Raw genomic sequence first — 20,686 nt, forward strand, 5'->3', positions numbered from 1 at the left:
TGACCCGCAGGCGAGGCTCAGGGGACCAGATCTTCCTGGGCTTGCCTCCTCCATGCTCCCTAGCCAGGTCCTTGGCCGAGGCTGCAAAAACGCTGCCGCTTCGAAGGACAGAGGACAGTAGGGGGCCAGAACCTGTCTCAGGCCAGGATTCCCAGCCTCCCCGGGCTTATCGCATAAGGTGTGTGTAGCATCATACGTGAGAAAGAACACAGATTCGCGGTTCTAGTCAGACTGTTTATTTACTCCCGCGGAGTTGTGTTTGTTTCCATTAAAGCCAAAAATAGATTGACGGTTACAGTGGTGAGTTTTTAGCTGTCGTCAGTGGCCTGTGAGCCTAGGGACCCGGATTTTCCTTGAAATGTTCACAGAGGGCACACTTGTAATCTGAGGAGCCCTCCTGCTCCTCGTTCTCACTGGGGGCCTCGTTTGGGGACATGACTGACAGGGCCGCCAGCAGGATGGAATAACAGGTGTTATACAGAGACATCACCGTACCATAGTCGGGGTAAACTGGGGGGCTGATGGGCAGTTCCCCTGCGTCATCCCTTCTGGCAGTAGCCAGGGGCGCAAACATCATGTTCCTGGAGGTGCCCTCCCCACTCAGGCCACCTGGCTCACTCGGGCCATGAGTTGCCATGGCGTACCCGGCTGCGCTGCTCAGAGACCAAATGCCAGAGAAGGCGAAGGACTGGCTGCCGCTGGGACCCTGAGCGTTTGGGGCTGCGCCGGGGACCGTCTTGTCGTCGTTGGCGGGTTCCTCGTGATGGATTCGTGGGGACTGTCTTGTTGCTGCCACCGGCTTCTTTCTCTTTGGAGTTGGTGCACTGGTGCCTAGCCAGGTGGTGGTGACTCTCAGGTCACTTTTCCTCTGAATGTTCCCGAGCAGGAAAGGCTTGTCTCTCTGAAAGTTGGCGTTGCGGTAAATCTGAAACGAGATGCGAGATTCATCATTTTAGTCATTCTGGGAGGGAAGATTTGTGTCTGCTGCCACCGAGACTGCCACCTCCTTTCCCTCTTCTCCCTCTCCCTCCCCGTTCCTCCTCCCCTTCTCCCCCATCCTCCCCCTTGCCTCCCTCTCCCTCCTCTTCCCCCCACAATCCCCTTCCACCTCTCTCCTTCCTCTTCTTCTCCCCCCCTCCGCCTCCTCCTCCCATTCCCCCTCCCCCCTTACCCCCCCCCACTCCCCGCCCCTGGATCCCCCCACCACCGCTCCCTGCCTCTGGCCCCTCCCACAGCAGTCATAATGGTCTGGTTCTACTATGGAGAAAAGATCCTTTTAAGTTGTCTACAAGGCTCACTATGCCCTGGGACCTAACTAAACTCACTGAATAAAGACACATAAAGCCCAGTTGAAGGGATTCACATACCTATTTGACGTTACCTGGCCTCTGAATGTTTAGTCATACATGCACACTCCATCTAAGGGGGTTGTAGGTTAATAGGAAAGCCTAGACTTTCTCATCTCTCCATAATGTCTCTCGAGAAAGAAAGTTGTCCTCGGAAATTAAACCCTTTCAGTAGATCATTCATCTGGGGTCTACTAGGAAGGTGCTGAAAAGACAGAAAACATGGGAAACCAAGGACTTTCTACTTACCAGCATTCTCTTATTCCCTGGGGACTGATTCCCCCAAGGGTCGGTTGCGCGTATTTTGCTGAAGCCGTACAGGTTCAGCAGGCGGATGAAAGTCTTCAAGCTGTCAGTTTCAAAGATTCTCTCCGCGCCTCTGCGGTGAAGAACCTCCCTCTGGAAAAGGTCTTTGTCGATGATCACGGTGTCCCCGGCATCGTTCCAGCGCACCGACGTGAAGGTGTTGTCCTCCAGGATCATCCAAAGCTTTCTTGGGAAGGAGAGCCCAAGAATACTGTTGTTTTCTCCCAAGTTGGCGGCACCTTGGTTTGGGGCCTGTGGTTGTGGGTTGTCTTGGGGGCCTGGATCTTGGATCACTGCTTGGTCCCTATTCATCACCAAAATCTCCCCGGAATCCAAATTTGGATCCTGGGATGAACTAGATGGTAATTCTGGTGCTGGCTCTCCATCATCAGATGGGGCCAGCTTCCCTTTGGGTATCTCCTTAGCACTCTGACTAGCCATGGAGCTAGTCTAGACCAGGAGCACTTTTGCCATGAGAATGTCTCACTGACCTCTCAAGTCGCAAATGCCTTCAGTCAGTATGGGGATGCCCAATATATACCGTCCACAAAATTCTAGAATCTCGTAGTGAGGCAACCAGCTACCTAAGTCATCGGCTCTTTATTTGTCATGTGATGTCACAAAGGTGGCTCACAGCTGATCTGGCAAGGCAGCACTGGCCAAGTGTGGGGGAGGGGATGGGCACAGGGCCCCCAGCTTCTCTCTTTTCCAAAAGAATATGCAAACATCTGGTTTGAGTTCCCAGGAAGGGCTCCTGTCTGCAGCCAGGAACATTGTTTCATGGGACCAGGCCCTGGATGGGAAGAGAAACCATGATCCGAGGTCTACTCCCACTCCAGGGATGGGGGAGACCAGTTGCTGGTCTCTCAGATTTGGTCAAGAGCCAGGCCCTGGTTAGTCCTGGCTTGGGCTGCCCCCAAGGCTGCTTGGGTCAGATGGATCCTTGGGGTCGGTACCTGTCAGAAGATGGCAATCCCTAGAGGACTTGGCCTAGTCTTACTTGGTAGCCCCCATTTATTCCTACCTGCCCTCCCCCCCCCATACTTACTACCTTGGTCTCTTCCAAAATTTCCTGCTGGTTACTTGGTACTACTCAGAAAGGCCCCAACAAAAAGTCCTGTTTTCATGCCCCCTGTGTCAAGTGGTCCTCAGGGTAGGGTCTCAGTTAGGCCCCCTTTTATGCTGCCCCCACACAATTCTGTTTTTGGTCTCTTCCAACTGTTCCTGCTAGTTAGTTGGTCTTGCTCAGATAGGCCCCAACAAAGTGTCCTATTTTCTTGTCCCCTGGGTCAAGTTGTCCCCAGAGTAGGGTCTCATTTGTAGCGTCCTTTTCATTCCTGCCCCCCTCCAATTCCTGCTTTGATCTCTTCCAACTGTTCCTGCTGGTTAGTTGGTCCTGCTCAGATAGGCCCAAAGAATAAGTCATGTTTTCTTGCCCCCAGGTAAATTGTCCTCAGAGTTGGGTTTAAGTTCGTAGCCCACCTTGTTTCCTGCACCCCACACGCTTCCCTCCTTGGTCTCGTCCAACCACTCCTGTTGGTAAGTTTGTCCTGCTCATGTAGGGCCCAACAAAGAGTCCTATTTTCTCTCCCCTAGGTCATGTTGTCCCCAGAGTAGGTTCTCATTTGTAGCCTCCCTTTGTATTCCTGCTCCCCCCATTCCTGCTTTGTTCTCTCCCAACACTTCCTGCTGTTTAGTTGGTCCTGCTCAGATAGGCCCCAAGAATAAGTCATGTTTTCTTGCCCCAAAGTAAGTTGTCCTCAGAGTTGGGTTTAAGGTGGTAGCACCCCTTTTATTCATGCACCACACACAATTCCCTCCTTGGTTTCTTCCAAAATTCTCCTTGTGGTTACTTGGTCCTGCTCAGATACGCCCAAAGAAAGAGTCTTGTTTTCTTGCCCCCAGGTCAGGTTTTCCCCAGAGTAGGGTCTTACTTTGGTGCCCCCCCCCCCACTTCCTGCTTTGGTCTCTTCCAACTGTTCCGGGTGGATAGTTTGTCCTGCTTAGATAGGCCCCAACAAAAAGTGCTGTTTTCCTGCCCTCAAATCAAGTTGTCCTCAGAGTATGATTTCAGTTGGGAAGTCCCCCTTTTACTACTGCCACCCCCCGACACACACGTCCTGATTTGGTGTCTTTCAACTGTTCCTACTCGTTAGATGTTCCTTCTCAGGCCCCAACAATACTCCTGTTTTCTTGCCCCGAGTTCAAGTTGTCCTCAGAGTTGAGTTTCAGTTTGTATCCCCCCTCCCATTATTCCTGTTCCCCACATACTTCCCTCTTTGATCTGTTTCAACTGTTCCTGCTGGTTAGTTGGTCTTGCTCAGAGAGGCCCCACCAAGATTCCTGTTTTGTTTTGTTTTGTTTTGTTTTGCTCCCTAGGTCAAGTTGTCCCCAGGGTAGGGTCTCAGATGGTAGCCTCCCCTTTTATTTCTGCCCGCCCACACTTTCTGGTTTGGTCTCTTCCAACTGTTCCTGCTGGTTACTTGTTCTACCTAGATAGGCCTCAACAAAAAGTCCTATTTTCCTGCGGCCTAGATCAAGTTGTCACCAGAGGAGGGTCCTAGTTGGTAGCCTCCTCTTTGATTTCTGCCCCCCACCCACACACACACTTTCTGCTTGGGTCTCTTCCAAATGTTCCTGCTTGTTAGTTGGTCTTGCTCAGATAGGCCCCAACAAAAAATCCTGTTTTTTTTTGCGCCCAGGACAAGTTGTCCTCTGAGTTGGGGCTCAGTCGGTAGTACCCCTTTTCTTCCAGCCCCCCACATACTTTCCGCTTTGGTCTCTTCCATCTGTTCCTGCTGGTTACTTGGTCCTGCTTATATGGCCCTCAACAAAGAGTCCTGTTTTCTTGCCTCCAGGTCAAGTTGTCCTCAGACTAGGGTTTCAGTTGGTACCCCCTTTTATTCCTGCTTCTCCCCCCCACACACACACACTTCCTGCTTTCGACTCTTCCTACTGTTCCTCCTGGTTAGTTGGTCCTGCTCAGATAGGCCCCAACAAAGAGTCATTTTCTTGCCACCAGCTCAGATTGTCCAGAGTTGGGTTTCAACTGTTAGCCCCACTTTTTTTCCTGACCCCAGCACTCTTCCAGGTTTGGTCTCTTCCAACTGTTACTGCGAGTCAGTTGGTCCTGCTCACATAGGTCCCACCAAGAGTATTGTTTGTTTTATTGCTCCCTAGGTCAAGCTGTCCCCAGAGTAGGGTCTCAGTTGTTAGCCCCCCTTTATTCCTACCCCACCCAATTCCCGCTTTGGTCTCTTCCAACAGTTCCTGCTGCTTAGTTGGTCCTGCTCAGGTAGGCCCCATCAAAGAGTCCTATTTTCTTGTCCCCTAAGTCAAGTTGTCCTCAGAGTAGGGTCTCAGATGATAGCCCCCCTTTTATTTCTGCCTCCTCCCACTTTCTGCTTTGGTCTCTTACAACTATTCCTGATGGTTCGTTGGTCCTACTCAGATGGGCCCCAGGAAAGAGTCCTCTTTTCTTGCCCCCGAGGCCCAGTTTCCCTCAGTGTAGGGTTTCCTTTGGGTGCCCCAGTTTTATTCCTTCTCCACCTAACACTTCCCTAGGTGGTCTCTTCAACTGCTCATGCTGGTTAGTTGATCCTTCTAAGATAGGCCCCAGGAAAGAGCCCTGTTTTCTTGCCCCCTAGGTCACATTGTCTTCAGAGAAGTATATCAGTAGGTAGCCCCCTTTTTATTCCTACCCCCTCCGCACACTTTCTGCTTAGCTGTCTAACACCTGTTCCTACTGGTGAGTTGGTCCTCCTCAGATAGTCCCTACAAAGTGTCCTAGTTTCTTGCCCCCAAGTCAAGTTGTCCTCGGAGTACGGTTTCAGTTGGTAGGCCCTCTTTTATTCCCTCTCCCACACTTCCCGCTTCCGTCCCTTCCACCTATCCCTGCTGCTTAGTTGGTCCTGCTCAGATACGCCCAACAAAGAGTCCTAATTACTTGCCCCCTAGGTCAAATTGTCCCCAGAGTAAGGTCTTAGTTGTTGGCGTCCCCTATTATTCCTGCACCCCCTACTTCCTGCTTTGGTCTCTTCCAACAGTTCCTGATGCTTACTTGGTCCTGCTCAGGTAGACCCCAATAAAGACTCCTATTTTCTTGCCCCCTGGTCAATTTGTCCTCAAAGTAGGGTTTCAGTTGGCAGCCCCACTTTTATTCCTGCTGCCTCACCCACACAATTCCTGCTTTGGTCCCTTCCAACTGTTCCCTCTAGTTAGTTGGTCCTACTCAGACCCCCCCCCCCCAAATTCCTGTTTCCTTGCCCCCAGGGCATGTTTTCCTCAGAGGTGTGTTTCCGTTGGTAGTCCCCCTTTTATTCCTGCCCCCACACACTTCCCCCTTTGGTCTCTTCCAACTACTTTGGTAACTTGGTCCTGCTCAGATAGGCCCCAACAAAGAGTCCTGTTTTCTTGGCCCCAGGTTACATGGTCCTCAGAGTAGGGCCTTAGTTGGTAGCCCCACTTTAATGCTGCCACCCCGCTTCAAGCTCTTGTCTTCTCCAACTGTTCCTGCTGATTAGTTGGGCCTTGTTAGATAGGCTGCAGCAAAGAGTCCGGTTTCCTTGCCCCCTAGGTCAAGTTGTCCTCAGAGTAGGGTCTCAGTTTGTAGGCCCCCTTTTATTCCTACCCCCTCTGCACACTTTCTGCTTAGCTGTCTAACAACTGTTCCTACTGGTGAGCTGGTCCTCCTCAGATAGTCCCAACAAAGAGTCCCGTTTTCTTACCCCCATGTCAAGATGTCCTCAGAGTAGTGTTTCAGTTTGTAGCCCCCCTTTTATTCTCTCTCCCCCACTTCCCACTTTGATCTCTTCCAACTATTCCTGCTGGTTACTTGGTCTTGCTCAGATAGGGCCCAACAAAGAGTCCTCTTTACTTGCCCCCTAGGTCAAGTTGTCCCCAGAGTAAGGTCTTAGTTGTTAGCCCCCTTTTATTCCCGCGCCCCCTACTTCCTGCTTTGGTCTCTTCCAACAGTTCCTGCTGCTTAGTTGGTCCTGCTCAGATAGGCCCCAAAGAAGAGTCCTGTTTTCTTACTCCCTAGGTCGAGTTGTCCTCAGAGTAGGGTCTCAGTTGGTAGCCCTACTTTTATTCCCGCACCCCCCACATTTCCTGCATGGGTCTCTTCCAAATGGTCCTGCTGCTTAGGTGGTCCTGCTCACATAGGCCCCAACTTAGAGTCCTGATTTCTTGTCCCATAGGTCAAGTTGTCCTCAGAGTCGGGTCTCAGCTTTTAGCCCCCCTGTTATAACTGCCCCACCCCCACTTCCCGCTTGCTCTCTTCCAACTGTTCCTGCTGGTTAGCTGGTCCTGCTTAGATAGGCCCCAACCAAGAGTCCTGTTTTCTTGCCCCAGGACAAGTTGTCCTCAGAGTAAGTTCTCAGTTGGTAGTCCCCCTTTTATTCCTGCCCCTCCCTCACTTCTCGCTTTGGTCTCTTCCAACTGCTCCTGCTGGTTAGTTGTTCCTGGTCAGGTAGGCCCCCAACAAAGAGTCCTGTTTCCTTGCCTCCTGAGTCAAGTTGTCCTCAGAGTCGGGTCTCAGTTGGTTGCTCCCCTTTTATTCCCACCCCCCACACACTTCCCTATTTGGTCTCTTCTAACTGTTCCTTCTAGTTAGTTGGTCCTGCTCACCTATGTCCCAACACAGAGTCCTGTTTTCTTGCCCCCTAGGTTAAGTTGCCCTCAGAGTAGGGTCTCAGTTGGTAGCCCCCCCCACCCATTCCTGCCCCCCGCCCCGCACTTCCTGCTTTGGTCTCGTCCAATTGTTCCTGCTGATGAGTACATCCTGCTCAGATAGGCCCCAACACAGAGTCCTGTTTTTTTGCCCCCAAGTCAAGTTGTCCTCAGAGTAGAGTTGCAGGCAGTAGCCCTGCCTTTATTCCTGCACATCCCAACTTCCCGCTTATGTCTGCTCCAAATGTCCCTGCTGGATCCTTGCTCTGCTTAGGCCCCAACGAAAAGTCCTATTTTCTTGCTGCCTAGATGAAGCTGTCCCCAAGGTAGGGTCTCACTTGGTAGGCCCCCTTTATACTCGCAGCCTCACCCCACACATTTTGCTTTGGTCTTTTCCAAGTATTCCTGCTTGTTAGTTGGTTCTGCTCAGATAGGCCCCAACAAAAAGTCCTATATTCTTGCTCCCTGGTCAAGGAGTCCTCAGAGTAGGGTTTCAGAGGGTACCCCTCTTTTATTCCTGCCTCCTCACTTCCCACTTTGGTCTCTTCCAAATGTGCCTGCCGGTTAATTGTTCCTGCTCAGACAGGGCAAACAAAGAGTTATGTTTTCATGCCCCCTAGGTCAAGTTATCCTCAGAGTAGTGTCTGAGTTTGTACCCTCCTTTTATTCTTGTCCTCCCCCAATTCCCACTTTGATCTCTTCCAACAGTTCCTTCTGGTTAAGTGGACCTGCTCTGATAGGCCCCGACAAAGACTGATTTTCTTCCCCCAGGTCAATTTGTCCTCAGAGTTGGTTTTCAGTTTGTAGCCCCACTTTCATTCCTGCCACCCCCCAACACACACACACACACACACACACACACACACACACACACACTCACTTCCTGCTTTGGTCTCCTCCAAATGTTCCTGATGAGTTGGTTCTGCTCAGATAGGCACCACCAAGAGTCCTGTTTTCCTGCCCCCTATGTCAAATTGTCCTCAGAGTAGTGTCTCACTTGGTAGCACCCCTTTTATTCCTGCCCCTCCCCACTTCCCGCTTTGGTCTCTTGCAACTGTTCCTGCTGGTTAGTTGGTCCTGCTCAGATAGGCCCCAGCAAAGAGTCCTGTTGACTTGCCCCCAGGTCAAGGTGTCCTCAGAGTAGGGTCTCAGTTGGTAGGCCCCCTTTATTGCTTCCACTTGCTGCTTTGGTCTCTTCCAACTGTTCCTTTTGCTTAGATGGTCCGGCTCAGATAGCCCCCAAGAAAGAGTCCTATTTTCTTGCCCCAGGTCAAGGTGTCTTCAAAGTAGGGTTTCAGTGTTTAGTCCCCCTTTGTTCCCTTCCCCCTCTTCCCGCTGTGGTCTCCTCCAACTGTTCCTACTTCTTAGTTGGTCCTGCTCAGATAGACACGCACCAGTAGTCCTGGTTTCTTGCCACCGGGTCAAATTGTGTTCAGGATAGGGTCTCAGATGGTTGCCTTCCCTTTTATTCGTTTCCCCCACTTCCTGCATTGGTCTCTTCAAAATGTTAATGCTGGTTAGTTGCTCCGGCACAGATAGGCCCCAACAAAGAGTCCTTTTTTCTTGCCCCCAGGTTAAGTTCTACTCAGAGAATGGTTTCAGGTGGTTGCCCCCCTTTTATTCCTGCTGCCCCCCGCACAGTTCCTGCTTTGGTCTCTTCCTACTGGTCCTGCTGATTAGGTGTTCCTGCTCAGATAGGCCCCAACAAAGAGTCCTGTTCTCTTGCCCCCAGTTCAAGTTGCCCTCAGAGTAGTTTCTCAGTTGGTAGCCCCCCGTTTATTCCTACCCCCAACAAAGTTCCGCCTCGGTCTCTTCCACCTGCTCCTGCCGGTTAGTTGGTCCTCTTCAAATAGGCCACAACAATGAGTCCTTTTATCTTTCCCCCAGGTCAAGTGGTCCTCAGAGTAGGGTTCCAGTTGGTAGCCCCCGTTTTACTCCAGCCACCCCTCCCCAGCACACACTCCCATCTTTGGTCTCCACCAAATATTCCTGCTGGTTAGTTGGTCCTGCGCATTGAGGCCCGAGCAAAGAGTCCTGTTTTCTTGTCCTCTAGATCAAGTGGTCCTCAGAGTAGGATCCCAGTTGGTAGCCCCCCCACCCACTTTCTGCTTTGGTCTTTTCCAACTGTTCCATCTGGTTAGTTGGTCCTGCTCAGATAAGCCCCAAAAGAAAGTCCTGTTTTCTTGCCCCCAAGTCACGTTGTCCTCAGAGTTGGTTTTCAGTTGTTAGCTCCCCTTTTATTCATGGTGGCCACACACTTCCCACTTTGGTCTCTTCCAACTGATCCTGCTGGTTAGTTGGTGCTGCTCACGTATGCCCTGATAACGCGTCCTGATTTCTTGCCCCTAGGTCACGTTGTCATCAGAGTAGGTCTCAGTTGGTAGCCCGCACGTTCCACACCTCCTCCTCAGGGGCACAGTTGTTCTCCAGGAGGACCACCCCCAAGACCAGCACCAGGAGGCTGGCCGTGGGCATGCCCTGCCTACTGCTTAGCATCCCATCACATATCAGGCCAAGGATGGTGACCAGGAAGAAGGAGTGGTCTCTGGGGTCCACTTCCCTCACGTCAACACCAAAGACTAGCTGCAGATACTCGCAGGCTTGGTGGAAGATCACGGAGACGTGGTCCTGGTCATCTGGGCTGACCGCCGCCAGCATCTCCGCCTGTGTGGTCGGTCGGCTGCTGAGTGCGATACCTGAGGAGCAGGAATGCCACCAGGTCAGCCAGCTTCAGGCTGAATGCGTCTGGGAGCGAGGGCTGGGCTCCTCCTGGGTCCCCTCTGCTGCCGGACCCCTCCTCATCGGGGCTGCTGGGGTCCTCATCGGACTGGCTCCACGGAGCACCTGCCATGTCAGCGGGGGAGGGGCAGGCACTCGGAAGGCTCAGACTGACTCTGTTGAGGGGCCCAGGCTCCCTCTGTCCTCCTTCTGCATCCTCGCCAAGAATGGCCGCAGGACCCAGGCCCTGCCCTCTGCCCACTTGAGGTGTCCCAGCCGCCTCCCCCCGCCCACACACACACACACACACCCCGTCCCGTGGCTGTGAGACTCCGCTGTGGAAGTCCGGCCCGACTTGTCCACCCAAATGCCCATCCTGCCCATGGCCCTTCACAGAAGGACGCGGGTGCCCGAACTCTGGCAGGTTCCTTCTGTGTGTCCTAGGGACCTGAGTCCTTCGGTCCTCCCCCCCATGTCCCCACCTGGACTCCCTAGCCCGGCCCGTGCCCCTGCCCTTTCTGACCTGGGATCCTGTCCCTCACCCCAAGGTCCTCAGCTCCCTCAAACCCCCGAGGTACAGTTGAGTGGACGCAGCCTGCGGCTGCCCTCTCCAGAAACCCCGGGGCCTCAGCGGGGCCTGAACGCCTCTACCCAGGGTGGGTGGGTGTAGTAGGCCCTACCGCTCTCCCTCAGGTCCAGACACCAGCTCCAGGAAGAGCCTGGGCCCATCCCTCTGGGGCCCCGAGTCTACCACCCTTAGCCCCGCTGGGAGAAGGGCTCCGCCTGACCACCCTGCCGGGGTCTCTCGGGCTGCCGGCTGGACTGACCTGGATTCCGGGATGGGGGGCCGGCCGTGCTCCCTCACATGTCGACGTGCACGCCTTGCTGCCCGGCCGGGCCCCTTCTCTCTGCCGGCCCGAACCAGGCATCCCAGACCGAGGCCCCCACCTCTGTCACCATCCTTTCCGGGATCCTCACCTTGACTCTGACCGGCTCGGGCCGTGCCCCCGCCCTCTGCACAGCTGAGTCTGTGCGCCTCAGATCCAGGCTCTCACTCCCCGACTTCCTGGAGACAGAGGCAGGGAGCCCACCGCAGCCACTGTCCCCTCCCCGCTACATTGTGATCAGCTGCCCGGAAGGCATCGCACTGAACCGAGATCCCAGGCCAGCCTGGCTCGGGCAGGGCATCTCCACTGCAGGGCTCCCCCCCTGGAGCCCCACCGCCTCAGCCTTCTTTCATTTCTTCTGCTCCTCTTAGGGGACCTTTCCCTGCCTTCCCATGGGGACCGCAGCTGCTAGATAGTCACCTATGGGCGAGACGTGTCCTGCCTCTCCTAGTGTCCTCACTGCCAACACAGGGCCCTTCCGAGAGTGAGCAGAGCTCGGCGAATGTCCGGCCACAAATGTCCCAGTGAGCTGGGGACCTCTGCTCAGATCGGGTGTCTCCTCCTTTCTTGGAGACCCAAGCAAAGGCAGGCACACATCTCTATGTCCCTTGTCCAGAATGACAGACGACAAGGGACGAGAAGCAAGAACGAACATCTTTTACTTCTCCATGTCCTGAAACCATCCGTTTACTGCCAAGGTCTTCACGTTTGCAAGACATCCCTGTCTGTGCCCAGCCCAGGCACCGCGATTCCCTTCTGGATCCCGAACGAGGACGGAAGGGTTCCCAGCTCGTTGCACCAAACGGCAAAACTCTGACTCTCGAACACCTGTGGCGTGGGTGCCACTCCCACGCTGAGCCCGAAGCTCACGAAACCTTCTATGACAAGGAACAACATCTGAAAACTTCCTCGAGGAAACAAAGATCGATTTCCGAGGCCACGTAGACAGAGAACAAGAACCCACCCAAACGTGCTCTTGGCCCCGCTTTCCCCCAAGCCGCCCTGGCCCTCCACTACTCACAACGCCCAGCGCCCGCTCTGCTCGCACTCGCAGGCGAGAAGTGGCCTGGCTTCGTGCCCCGCAGGAGAAGCTGCTCGACCCCAGGCGGGAACGGGCCCGGCTGCCCCTCGGGCTCAGGCCCGCTCTTCCTCATGGCTCACAGCCTCTTCGGACAGACACGGAGACCCCGGGCTGCCTGCTGTTGACCGCGAGGATGTGCTGCAGCACTTGCACGCCGCTGGTTTCTGCGTGGGCCCTGGGACCCCACAGGAACTCGTAGCGTGCGGGCTCGCTGCCGGGCACCTGCCGGTACTCCAGGTACCCTTCCTGCACCCAGACTTCGGTCAGCAGCTCCCTGGGCTCCCCATAGAATACGTGCTCCCTGCCGGCATACACCCCCATGACCCCCAGCGCTTCCCACACCGCCTCCTCAGGGGCACGGTCGTCCTCCAGGAGGATCACCCACAGGACCAGCACCAGGAGGCTGGTCTTGGGCATGCCGTCCCTACCACTCGGCGTCTCATCGCAGCTGAGGCCCAGGATGCTGACCAGGACGTAGGAGTGCTCGCGGGGGTCCACTTCCTTCACGTCGACTCCAAAGACCAGCTGCAGATACTCGCAGGCTCGGCGGAAGATCACGGGGAAGCGGTCCCGGTCATCTCGGCTGACCGCCGCCAGCATCTCCGCCCGTGTGGTCGGCTGCTTGGTGCGATACTTGAGGAGCAGCAGCAGCACCAGGCCAGCCACCTTCACGCGGAGCGCATCTGGGAGCGAGGCCTGGGCCCCTGCCGGGGCCCCCCAGGTGCTCGACCCCTCCTCATCGGGGCTGCTGGAGCCCTGGTGGGACTGGCTCCCCGGAGCGCCTGCCATGGCACTGGGGGAGGGGCAGGTGCTCCGAGGGCTCTGGGGAGGACTCGGGGACCGGGCAGCAGCAGATCCCTCCTCCAGGGGGACCAGAATGAGGACAGAGCAGGAGGAGGACAGGGAGCAAGAGGAGGAGGAGGAGGAGGAGGAGGAGGAGGGAGACGGGCCCCCCCTCTCCTCCTCCTCTGCTTTCTCCTCCTCCAACTCCACCTCCTCCTCTAACTCCACCTCCTCCTCCAACTCCTCTTCCTCCGACTCTACCTCCTCCACCTCCAACTCCACCTCCAACTCCACCTCCAACTCCTCCTCCTCCAACTCCTCTTCCTCCGACTCCACGTCCTCCACCTCCACCTCCACCTCCACTTCTTCCACCTCCTCCTCCTCCACATTCAACTCCACCTCCTCCACCTCCACCTCCAACTCCACCTCCTCCACCTCCAACTCCACCTCCTCCACCTCCTCCTCCACCTCCTCCACCTCCTCCACCTCCTCCTTCTTCAACTCCACCTCCTCCACCTCCTCCACCTCCTCCACCTCCTCCTCCACCTCCTCCACCTCCTCCTTCTTCAACTCCACCTCCTTGTCCTCAGGCTCTGGCAGCGGTGCATCCCATGGCAGCGGGACCTCTCTTGGCTCCTCCTTAAGCTTGCAGAGCGCACCCCTCTCACCCAGGGGCATGATGGTCGCGAGACCCTGAACACAGATGAGGGGTGGCTCCTCAGGGGGAGGCCCAGCCCACAGAGCCCGAGCTCCCAGGCCTGAGAGCGGGGCCGCGTGGGGGTTGGGGGCCGAGGGGTCCCCTCTGGGGTGGGATGGGCGAGCCCCCGGCCCCACGCGCGGAGCACGCACCTCGCCTGGACAACCGACTGGCACGCGGCCGCGCCTCCTCTGCTCTGTGACCTCGGGACTCCTGCCTCAGACCAAGGCCTCAACTCCAGAGCTCTCCGAGCCCCTGGAAGACGGAGGGAGGGAGGGAGGGAGGGAGGGACAGAGGGGGCGCCTCAGGGTCTCAGGGTGGGTGCAGACCGCGTGCACCGCCCCGGGCCCCCACCCCCCACTGCGGCCAGGAGGTTCTGGCCAGGACTCTGGGCGCCCCCCCACCCCGGGAGCCCCCACCCCATCCAGCCTGGACCTGCCCCTTCTGGGCCTCCGCTGACAGCCAGAGCGGACCCGAGCGGCAGGGCAGGCCTCCTGGGCCCTACGTAGGTGTCCTGGGCTGGGAGGCAGCGCCTCCTCTCTCCCCTGCACCCCGGCCAGGGCCCGGGATCCTGCCTCGGCTGACCGGGGTCCAGCCCCGCACACCAAGGCCCTCCCCTCGCCCAGACCCACCGCGGGGGCGGCTTCCCGACGGCGGCCCCGGGGCTGGGGTCCAAGGGGCCTCCGGCCGTCCTCCCGCACGGCTCTCCCGGGGAGCCCCGGGCCCGCTGCCTCCCACCAGAGCCCTCCCGGCCCGGCGAGGTCCGGGCCAAGGCGGCTGGCGTCGCACGAGGCGACCAAGTCCGGGGAGGCCCGGGGCCGATGGCAGGGGCTCACATGGGTTCCTTGGGGTCCCTCAGCCCTGTCCTCTCGTCCCCATCCGGACTCCCTGGGAGGCCTGGGCCTCGGGCTCTGCCGCCTGACGCCGGCTCCTCGCGCGCAACCAGCTCTCGGTCGGGCTGGGACCCAGAGCCCGAGGCCGCCCACGCCTCACGCCCTGGTCACAGTCGTCGTGGCCGCGCCACCCTGCGGCCTCCACCGCCGCCCCCACCGCCGGACTCATTCCCCTCTGGGTCCCGGCTCCCTCGCTCCTCCCTCTGGGCCTCACCTCGAAGCCCACGAGGCTCGGCGCCCTTCCCGCGCCCGACGGGCTTCGAGGCGCAGGCCGGAAGACGCCGACGACGCCGAGGCCCCCTCGCCCCGCCCCGCCCCGCCCCGCCCCGCCCCGCCAGTCTCTTGAGACCCGGATGCGGAAGTCCAGACACCCCGCGGGGCCTCAGTCCCACTAGGGGCTTCCCTAGGCTGCCGCTAGGGGTCGCCTTCCGGGCCGGGGCCTCCGTTCTGGGGGCCGGAGTCCCTCCCTCGGTGCTCCCTCCGTGGCCTCCTGCACCCCGGGGATGGCCTGGGCGCGTGGCCGCTGACGAAGGGAACTCGTGCCCCTCAGACCAGGGTCCGAAGGTCTCTGGGACGCACCGCCCAGGCTCAGGGACGGGGCGCCCGCCACCTCTGGCCACCCGATGCAGGGGCTCCCCGGGCCTGCGGCACGGACTGACTTCGTAGCTCTGGGCTGGGGTGGACCTGGTCTCCTGACAGCACCTGGGCCCTCCTCCCCTCTGCCCGCCGGAGCGGCTGCTCCCGACCGACAGCGGGTCCTCGGTTCTCCCCAGCTCACCCATCCGACCCCCACTCCCCGGTCCGGGTGATCCGAGACCCGGATGCCCAAGTCCAGCCTCGCCCAGTGTCCCCATCCCTCCCGGGGGCCTGCGCGGACTGACTCTGTTGTGGGGTCCTGGCTCCTTTGCCTGCAGATCCCTCTGCTCCTCATTAGGAATCGCCCCAGGACACGGGCCCTGCCCTCTTCAGAACTGAGGTGTCCCAGTGCTCCCCCCGCCCCCTGCGCCTCCTCCGGTGTCTCTGAGACCCGGCTGCGGAAGTCTGGCCCGACTCTCCTCCGCGAGTCCCCATGCCTCCCAAGGGCCCTTCTCAGAAGGCGTGAGGTCTTGAACTTTGGGACGTCCCCTCTGTCCTGGGGACCTGAGTCCCTCAGTCCTCCCTCTGACCCCCACCTGGACACCGTGGCCCCGTCCTGTGTCCCTGCCCTTTCCTGACCTAGGATCCTGTCCCTCACCCCAAGGTCCTCAGCTTCCTCAGATCCCCGAGGCACAGTTGAGTGGACGGGGCCTGCGGCCACCCTCTACAGGTAGCCCGGCACCGCGGCCCAGGCTGATCTCCTCTCCCCGGGGCGGGATGGGCCCTGCGGATCTCCATGAAGTCCCGACACCTGCTGCAGAAGAGCCTGGGCCCGTCCCCGCTATTATTCCTGCCACCCCGCCACACACACTTCCGACTTTTCTCTCTTCCAACCGTTCCTGCCGGTTACTTGGTCCTGCTCAGATAGGCCTGAACAAAGCCTCCTGTTTTCTTGCTCCTAGGACAAGTTGTCCTCAGAGGAGTGTCTCAGTTGGTAGCCCCCCTTCTATTCCTCCCCCCTCTCTTCTTGCTTTGGTCTCTTCTAGCTGTTCTTGCTGGTTGGTTGATTCTGCTCTGACAGGGCCCCAACAAAGTGTTCTATTTTCTTGACCCCATGTCAAGTTGTCCTCAGAGTATTGTTGCAGTTGGTAGCCCCCACCCCCCCCCCCGTTTATTCCTGCTGCACCGCCCCCCCCCCCCCACAGTTCTTGCTTTGGTCTCTTCCAACTGTAATCACTGGTTTGTTGGTCATGCTCAGATATGTCCCAACAAAGAGTTCTGTTGGCTTGTCCCCAACACAAGTTGTCCTCAGAGTAGGGACTCAGTTGGCAGCCCCCCTTTTACTCCTGCTCCCTCCCACTTACCGGTTTGGTCTCTTCCAACGATTCCTGATGTGTAGTTGGTCCTGCTCAACAGGCCCCTATAAAGAGTCCTGTTTTCTTGCCCCCTGGGTCAAGTAGTGTTCCGAGTAGGGTCTCAGTTACTAGGCCCCTTTCATTCCTACTCACCACACTTCCTGCTTTGGTCTCTTCCAACTCTTCCTGCTGGTTAGATGGTCCTACTCATACTGGCTCCAAAAGAGTCTTAATTTACTTGCCCGCTTTGTCAAGTTGTTCTCAGAGTATGGTCTCAGCTGGTAGCCCCCCTTTTATTCCTGCCCCCCAGTTCCTGCTTTGGCCTCTTCCAACTGTTCCCACTGGTTAGTTGGTCCTACTCAGATTGGCCCCCAAAGAGTCCTATTATCTTGCCGCCAGGTTAAGTTGTCCTCAGAATTGGGTCCCATTTGGCAGCCCCCCTCTTATCCCCCCCCCCATTCCCGCTTGGTTCTCTTCCAAAGGCTCCTGCTGGTTATTTGCTCCTGCTCAGATAGGACCGAACAGTCTTGTTTTCTTACCATCTAGATCAAGTTGTCCCCAGAGTAGGGTCTTACTTGGTAGCCCCCCCTTTATTTTCCTGCCCTCCCACACTGTCTACTTTGGTCTCTTCCAACGGTTCCTGCTTGTTACTTGGTCCTGCTCAGATAGGGCCCAACAAAGAGTCCTATTTTCTTTCGCCCAGGTCAAGTGGTCATCAGAGTAGGGACTCAGTTTGTGCCCCCCTCTTTTATTCCTATTGCCCACCCCACAATTCCTGCTTCGGTCTTTTCAACCTGTTCCTGCTGGTTAATTGGTCCTGCTCAGATAGGCCCCAACTACGAGTCCTATTTTTATTCCACTAGGTCAAGTTGACCTCAGAGTAGGATTTCAGGTGGTAGCCTAACCCCTTTTATTCCTGCCTCCCCCTTCCTGCTTTGGTCTCTTCCAACTGTTCCTATAGGTTAGTTTGTCCTGCTTGTATATGTCTCAACAAAGAATCCTATTTTCCTGCCCCTAGGACAAGTTGTCCTCATAGTTGTGTTTAATTTGACACCCCCCTTTTGTACCTGCTGACCACCCCCCCCCACACACACACACACACTTCCTGGTTTGGTCTCTTTCAACCACTCCTGCTGGTTAGTTGGTCCTGTTCAGATAAGGCCCAACAAATATTCCTGTTTCCTTGGCCCAGGTCAAGTTGTCCTCAGAGTTGGGTTTAAGTTTGTAGCCCCCCTTTTATTGCTCCCCCCCCCACACTTCTCACTTTGGTCTCTTTCATCTCTTCCTGCTGGTTAGTTGGCCCTGCTCAGATAGGCTGCACCATGATTCCTGTTTTCTTTCCCCTAGGTCAAGTTGTCTCCAGAGTGGGGTCTTAGTTGGTAGCCCCCTTTTATTCCTGATCCACCCAGTTCCTGCTTTGGTATCTTCCAAGTGTTCCTGCTGGTTAATTGTTCCTTCTCAAGTAGGCTGCAAGAAAGAGTCCTAGTTTCATGCCCCTAGGTCACGTTGTTCTCAGCGTCTGGTTTAATTTGGTAGTTCCCTTTATATTCCTGCCACTCCTCCAAACACACTTCCTGATTTGGTCTCTTCCAACTGTTCCTGCTGGTTAGTTGGTCCAGCTCACATGGGCACGAACCAAGAGTCCTGTTTTCTTGCCCCCGAGGTCACGTTGTCCTCAGAGTAGGGTGTGTGTTGGTTGCCTCCCTTTTTTCCTGCCCCCCCCCCCACACTTCCTGCTTTGGTCCATTCCAACTGCTCTATTGGTTACTTGGTCCTGCTCACATGGGCCACAAAAGGGAGTCCTGTTTTCTTGCCCCCAGGTCAAGTCATCCTCAGATTAGGGTCTCAGTTGGTAGCCCCCGTTTATACCTGCCCTGGCAAACTTCTTGCTTTGGTCTCTTCAACCACTCCTGGTGGCTAGTTGGTCCTGGTCAGATAGGCCCCAACTAAGAGCCCTGTTTACTTGCCCCAGTTCAAGTTGTCCTCAGAGTAGGGTCTTAGTTGGTAGCCCCCCTTTTACTCATGCCTCCCACACTTCCCGCTTTGGTGTCTTCCAGCTCTTCCTGCTGATTAGGTAGTACCGCTCAGATAGGCCAGAAGGAAGAGCCCTGGTTTCTTGCCCCCCAGGTCACGTTGTCCATAGAGTAGGATCTCAGTTGGTGTCCGCTTTTATTCCTGCCTCCCCAATTCCTGCTTTGATCTCGTCCAACTGTTCCTGCTCGTCAGTTGGTCCGACTCAGATAGGCCCCAATAAGAGTCATGTTTTCTTGCCTCGTCTGTCAAGTTGTCCACAGGGTAGCATCTCAATTTGTAGCCCCCCATTTGTTCCTGCCCCCCCACCTTCCTGGTTTGGACCTTCCAAATTTTCCTGCTGGTTGGGTGGTCCTGCTCAGATAGGCCACAACAAAAAGTCTTATTTTCTTGCCACCAAGTCAACTTGTCCTCAGAGTAGGATTTCAGTTTGTAGTCCCCCTTTTATTCCCCCCCCACCCCACTTCCTGCTTTGCTCTCTTCCAACTGTTCCTGCTGGTTAGTTCGTCCTTATCAGATAGGTCCCAACAAAGAGCCCTGTTTTCTTGCCCCCTAGATCAAGTTGTCCTCAGAGTACGGTCTCAGTTACTAGCCCCCCCCCTTTTATTCCTGCCCCCCACACTTCCTGCATTAGTCTCTTCCAAATGTTCCTGCTGGTTACACATCAATCTCAGATAGGCCCCCCCAAAAATGTCCTGTTTTCTGGCCCCCAGGGTCAAGCTGTCCTCAGACTATGGTCTCAGTTGGGAGCACCATTTTTATTGCTGCCCCCCCGACACTTCCCGCCTTGCACTGTTCCAACCCTTCCTGCTGGTTTAGTTGGTACTGCTCAGATAGGCCCCATCAAAGAAACCTATTTTCTGCCTCCTAGGTAAAGTTGTTTCCAGAGTAGGGTCTTAGTTGGTAGCACCCCTTTTATAGCCCCCCACCACCACTTCTCAGTTTAGTCTCTTGCAACTGTTCCTTTATCCTGCTCAGATAGGCCCCAACAAAGAGTCCTATTTTCATGCCCCTAGGTCAAGCTGTCCTCAAAGTAGGGTTTAATTGGTAGCCCCCTTTTTATTCCTGCCACTGCGCCCCCCCCACACACACACAGTTCCTGCTTTGTTCTCTTCCAACTCTTACTACTGGTTAGTCGGTACTGCTCAGATAGGCCCCAAAATAATCGTGTCTCCTTGTCCCCAGGTCAAGTTGTTCTCAGAGTTGGGTATAAGGTGGTAGCCCCCGCTTTTATTCCTGTACCTCACACACTTCCCTTCGTGGCCTCTTCCACCTTCTCCTGTTAGTTAGTTGCTCCTGCTCAGATAGGCCCCAAGAAAAAGTCCTGTTTTCTTACCCCCAGATTAACTTGCCGTCAGAGTACTGTCTCCGTTGGTAGCCCCCTTTTTATTCCTGTCCCACAACGCTTCTTGCTCTGGTCTCTTCCAACTGTTCCTGCTGGTGAGTGCGTCTTCTCAGATAGCCCCGAAGAAAGAGTCCCGTTTCTTGCCCCCAAGGTCAAGTTGTCCTCACAGTAGGGTCTGACTTGGTTGCCCTGTTTTATGTCTGAACCCCCACACTTCTCGCTTTGGTCTCTTCCAACTCTTCCTGCTGATTAGTTGATCCTGCTCAGAGAGGCCCAGACCAAGTTTCCTGTTTGGTTGCCCCCCAGGTCCAGTTGTCCTCAGAGTAGGGTCTCAGTTGGTTGCCACCATTTTATTTCTTCCCCCCCAATTCCCACTTTGGCCTCTTCCAACTGTTCTTGTGAGTTAGTCGGTCCTGCTCAGATAGGGCCCCCAAAAGAGTCCTGATTTATTGCCCCCTAGGTCAAGTTGTCCTCAGAGTAGGATCTGAGTTGGTAGACCCCCTTTTATTCCTGCCCCCCCCCACACACACACTTCCCACATCGGTGTGCTCCAACTGTACCCGCTGGTTGGTTGGTCCTGCTCAGATAGGCCCCACCAAGAGTCCTGTTTTCTTGATCCCTAATTCAAATTGTCCCCAGGGTAGTGTCTCAGTTTGAAGCCCCCCTTTTATTCCCTCCCCCACCACTTCCCGCTTTGATCCCTACCAACTACTCCTGCTGCTTAGTTGGTACTTCTCAGATAGGCCCCAGTAAAGAGTCCTATTTTCCTGCTCCAGGTCACATTGTCCTCAGAGTAGGGTCTCAGTCCGTAGGCCCCTTTTAAGCCAACACCCCTCTTTGGTCTCTTCCAAATTCTCCTGCTGGTTAGTTGGTCCTGGTCAGATAGGCCCTAACAAAGAGTCCTGTTCTCTTGTTCCAGGTTGTCCTCAGAGGAGGGTGTAAATTGGTAGCCCCACTTTTATTGCTGTCCCCCCATTTCCCACTGTGGTCTGCTCCAA

The 20,686-nt window shown here is 56.0% G+C and overlaps 3 protein-coding genes and 1 long non-coding RNA gene across 4 annotated transcripts; all 4 read right to left on the reverse strand.

Moving 5' to 3' along the window:
* Nucleotides 1-220: 220 nt before the first annotated feature.
* HSFX4 (heat shock transcription factor family, X-linked member 4) lies at nt 221-2,156 on the reverse strand. The gene is made up of 2 exons (XM_081792984.1): nt 1,596-2,156; nt 221-925 (listed from the first exon to the last, which is right to left on the reverse strand). The coding sequence occupies exons 1-2, from the start codon at nt 2,091-2,093 to the stop codon at nt 335-337; spliced, it is 1,089 nt and encodes a 362-aa protein (XP_081649110.1). The 5' UTR covers nt 2,094-2,156; the 3' UTR covers nt 221-334.
* Nucleotides 2,157-6,402: 4,246 nt separating this feature from the next.
* On the reverse strand, nt 6,403-11,582 carry LOC145714452 (uncharacterized). The gene is given in 3 exon segments (XM_081793957.1): nt 6,403-9,998; nt 10,000-10,571; nt 11,348-11,582. Coding segments are annotated over 3 exon segments (1,110 nt in total). The 3' UTR covers nt 6,403-9,695.
* Nucleotides 11,565-13,161, reverse strand: LOC145714442 (melanoma-associated antigen 9-like). The gene is made up of 2 exons (XM_081793941.1): nt 12,544-13,161; nt 11,565-12,411 (listed from the first exon to the last, which is right to left on the reverse strand). The coding sequence occupies exons 1-2, from the start codon at nt 12,795-12,797 to the stop codon at nt 12,078-12,080; spliced, it is 588 nt and encodes a 195-aa protein (XP_081650067.1). The 5' UTR covers nt 12,798-13,161; the 3' UTR covers nt 11,565-12,077.
* Nucleotides 13,162-13,328: 167 nt separating this feature from the next.
* On the reverse strand, nt 13,329-14,680 carry LOC145714574 (uncharacterized). Its single transcript, XR_014136903.1, has 3 exons — nt 14,596-14,680; nt 13,641-13,743; nt 13,329-13,484 (listed from the first exon to the last, which is right to left on the reverse strand). It is a non-coding gene; the product is annotated as an uncharacterized LOC145714574 (long non-coding RNA).
* Nucleotides 14,681-20,686: the final 6,006 nt, after the last annotated feature.

The sequence above is a fragment of the Panthera onca genome, chromosome X (genome assembly GCF_046562875.1).
Source record: "Panthera onca isolate mPanOnc1 chromosome X, mPanOnc1 haplotype 2, whole genome shotgun sequence".
NCBI lineage: Eukaryota > Metazoa > Chordata > Mammalia > Carnivora > Felidae > Panthera > Panthera onca.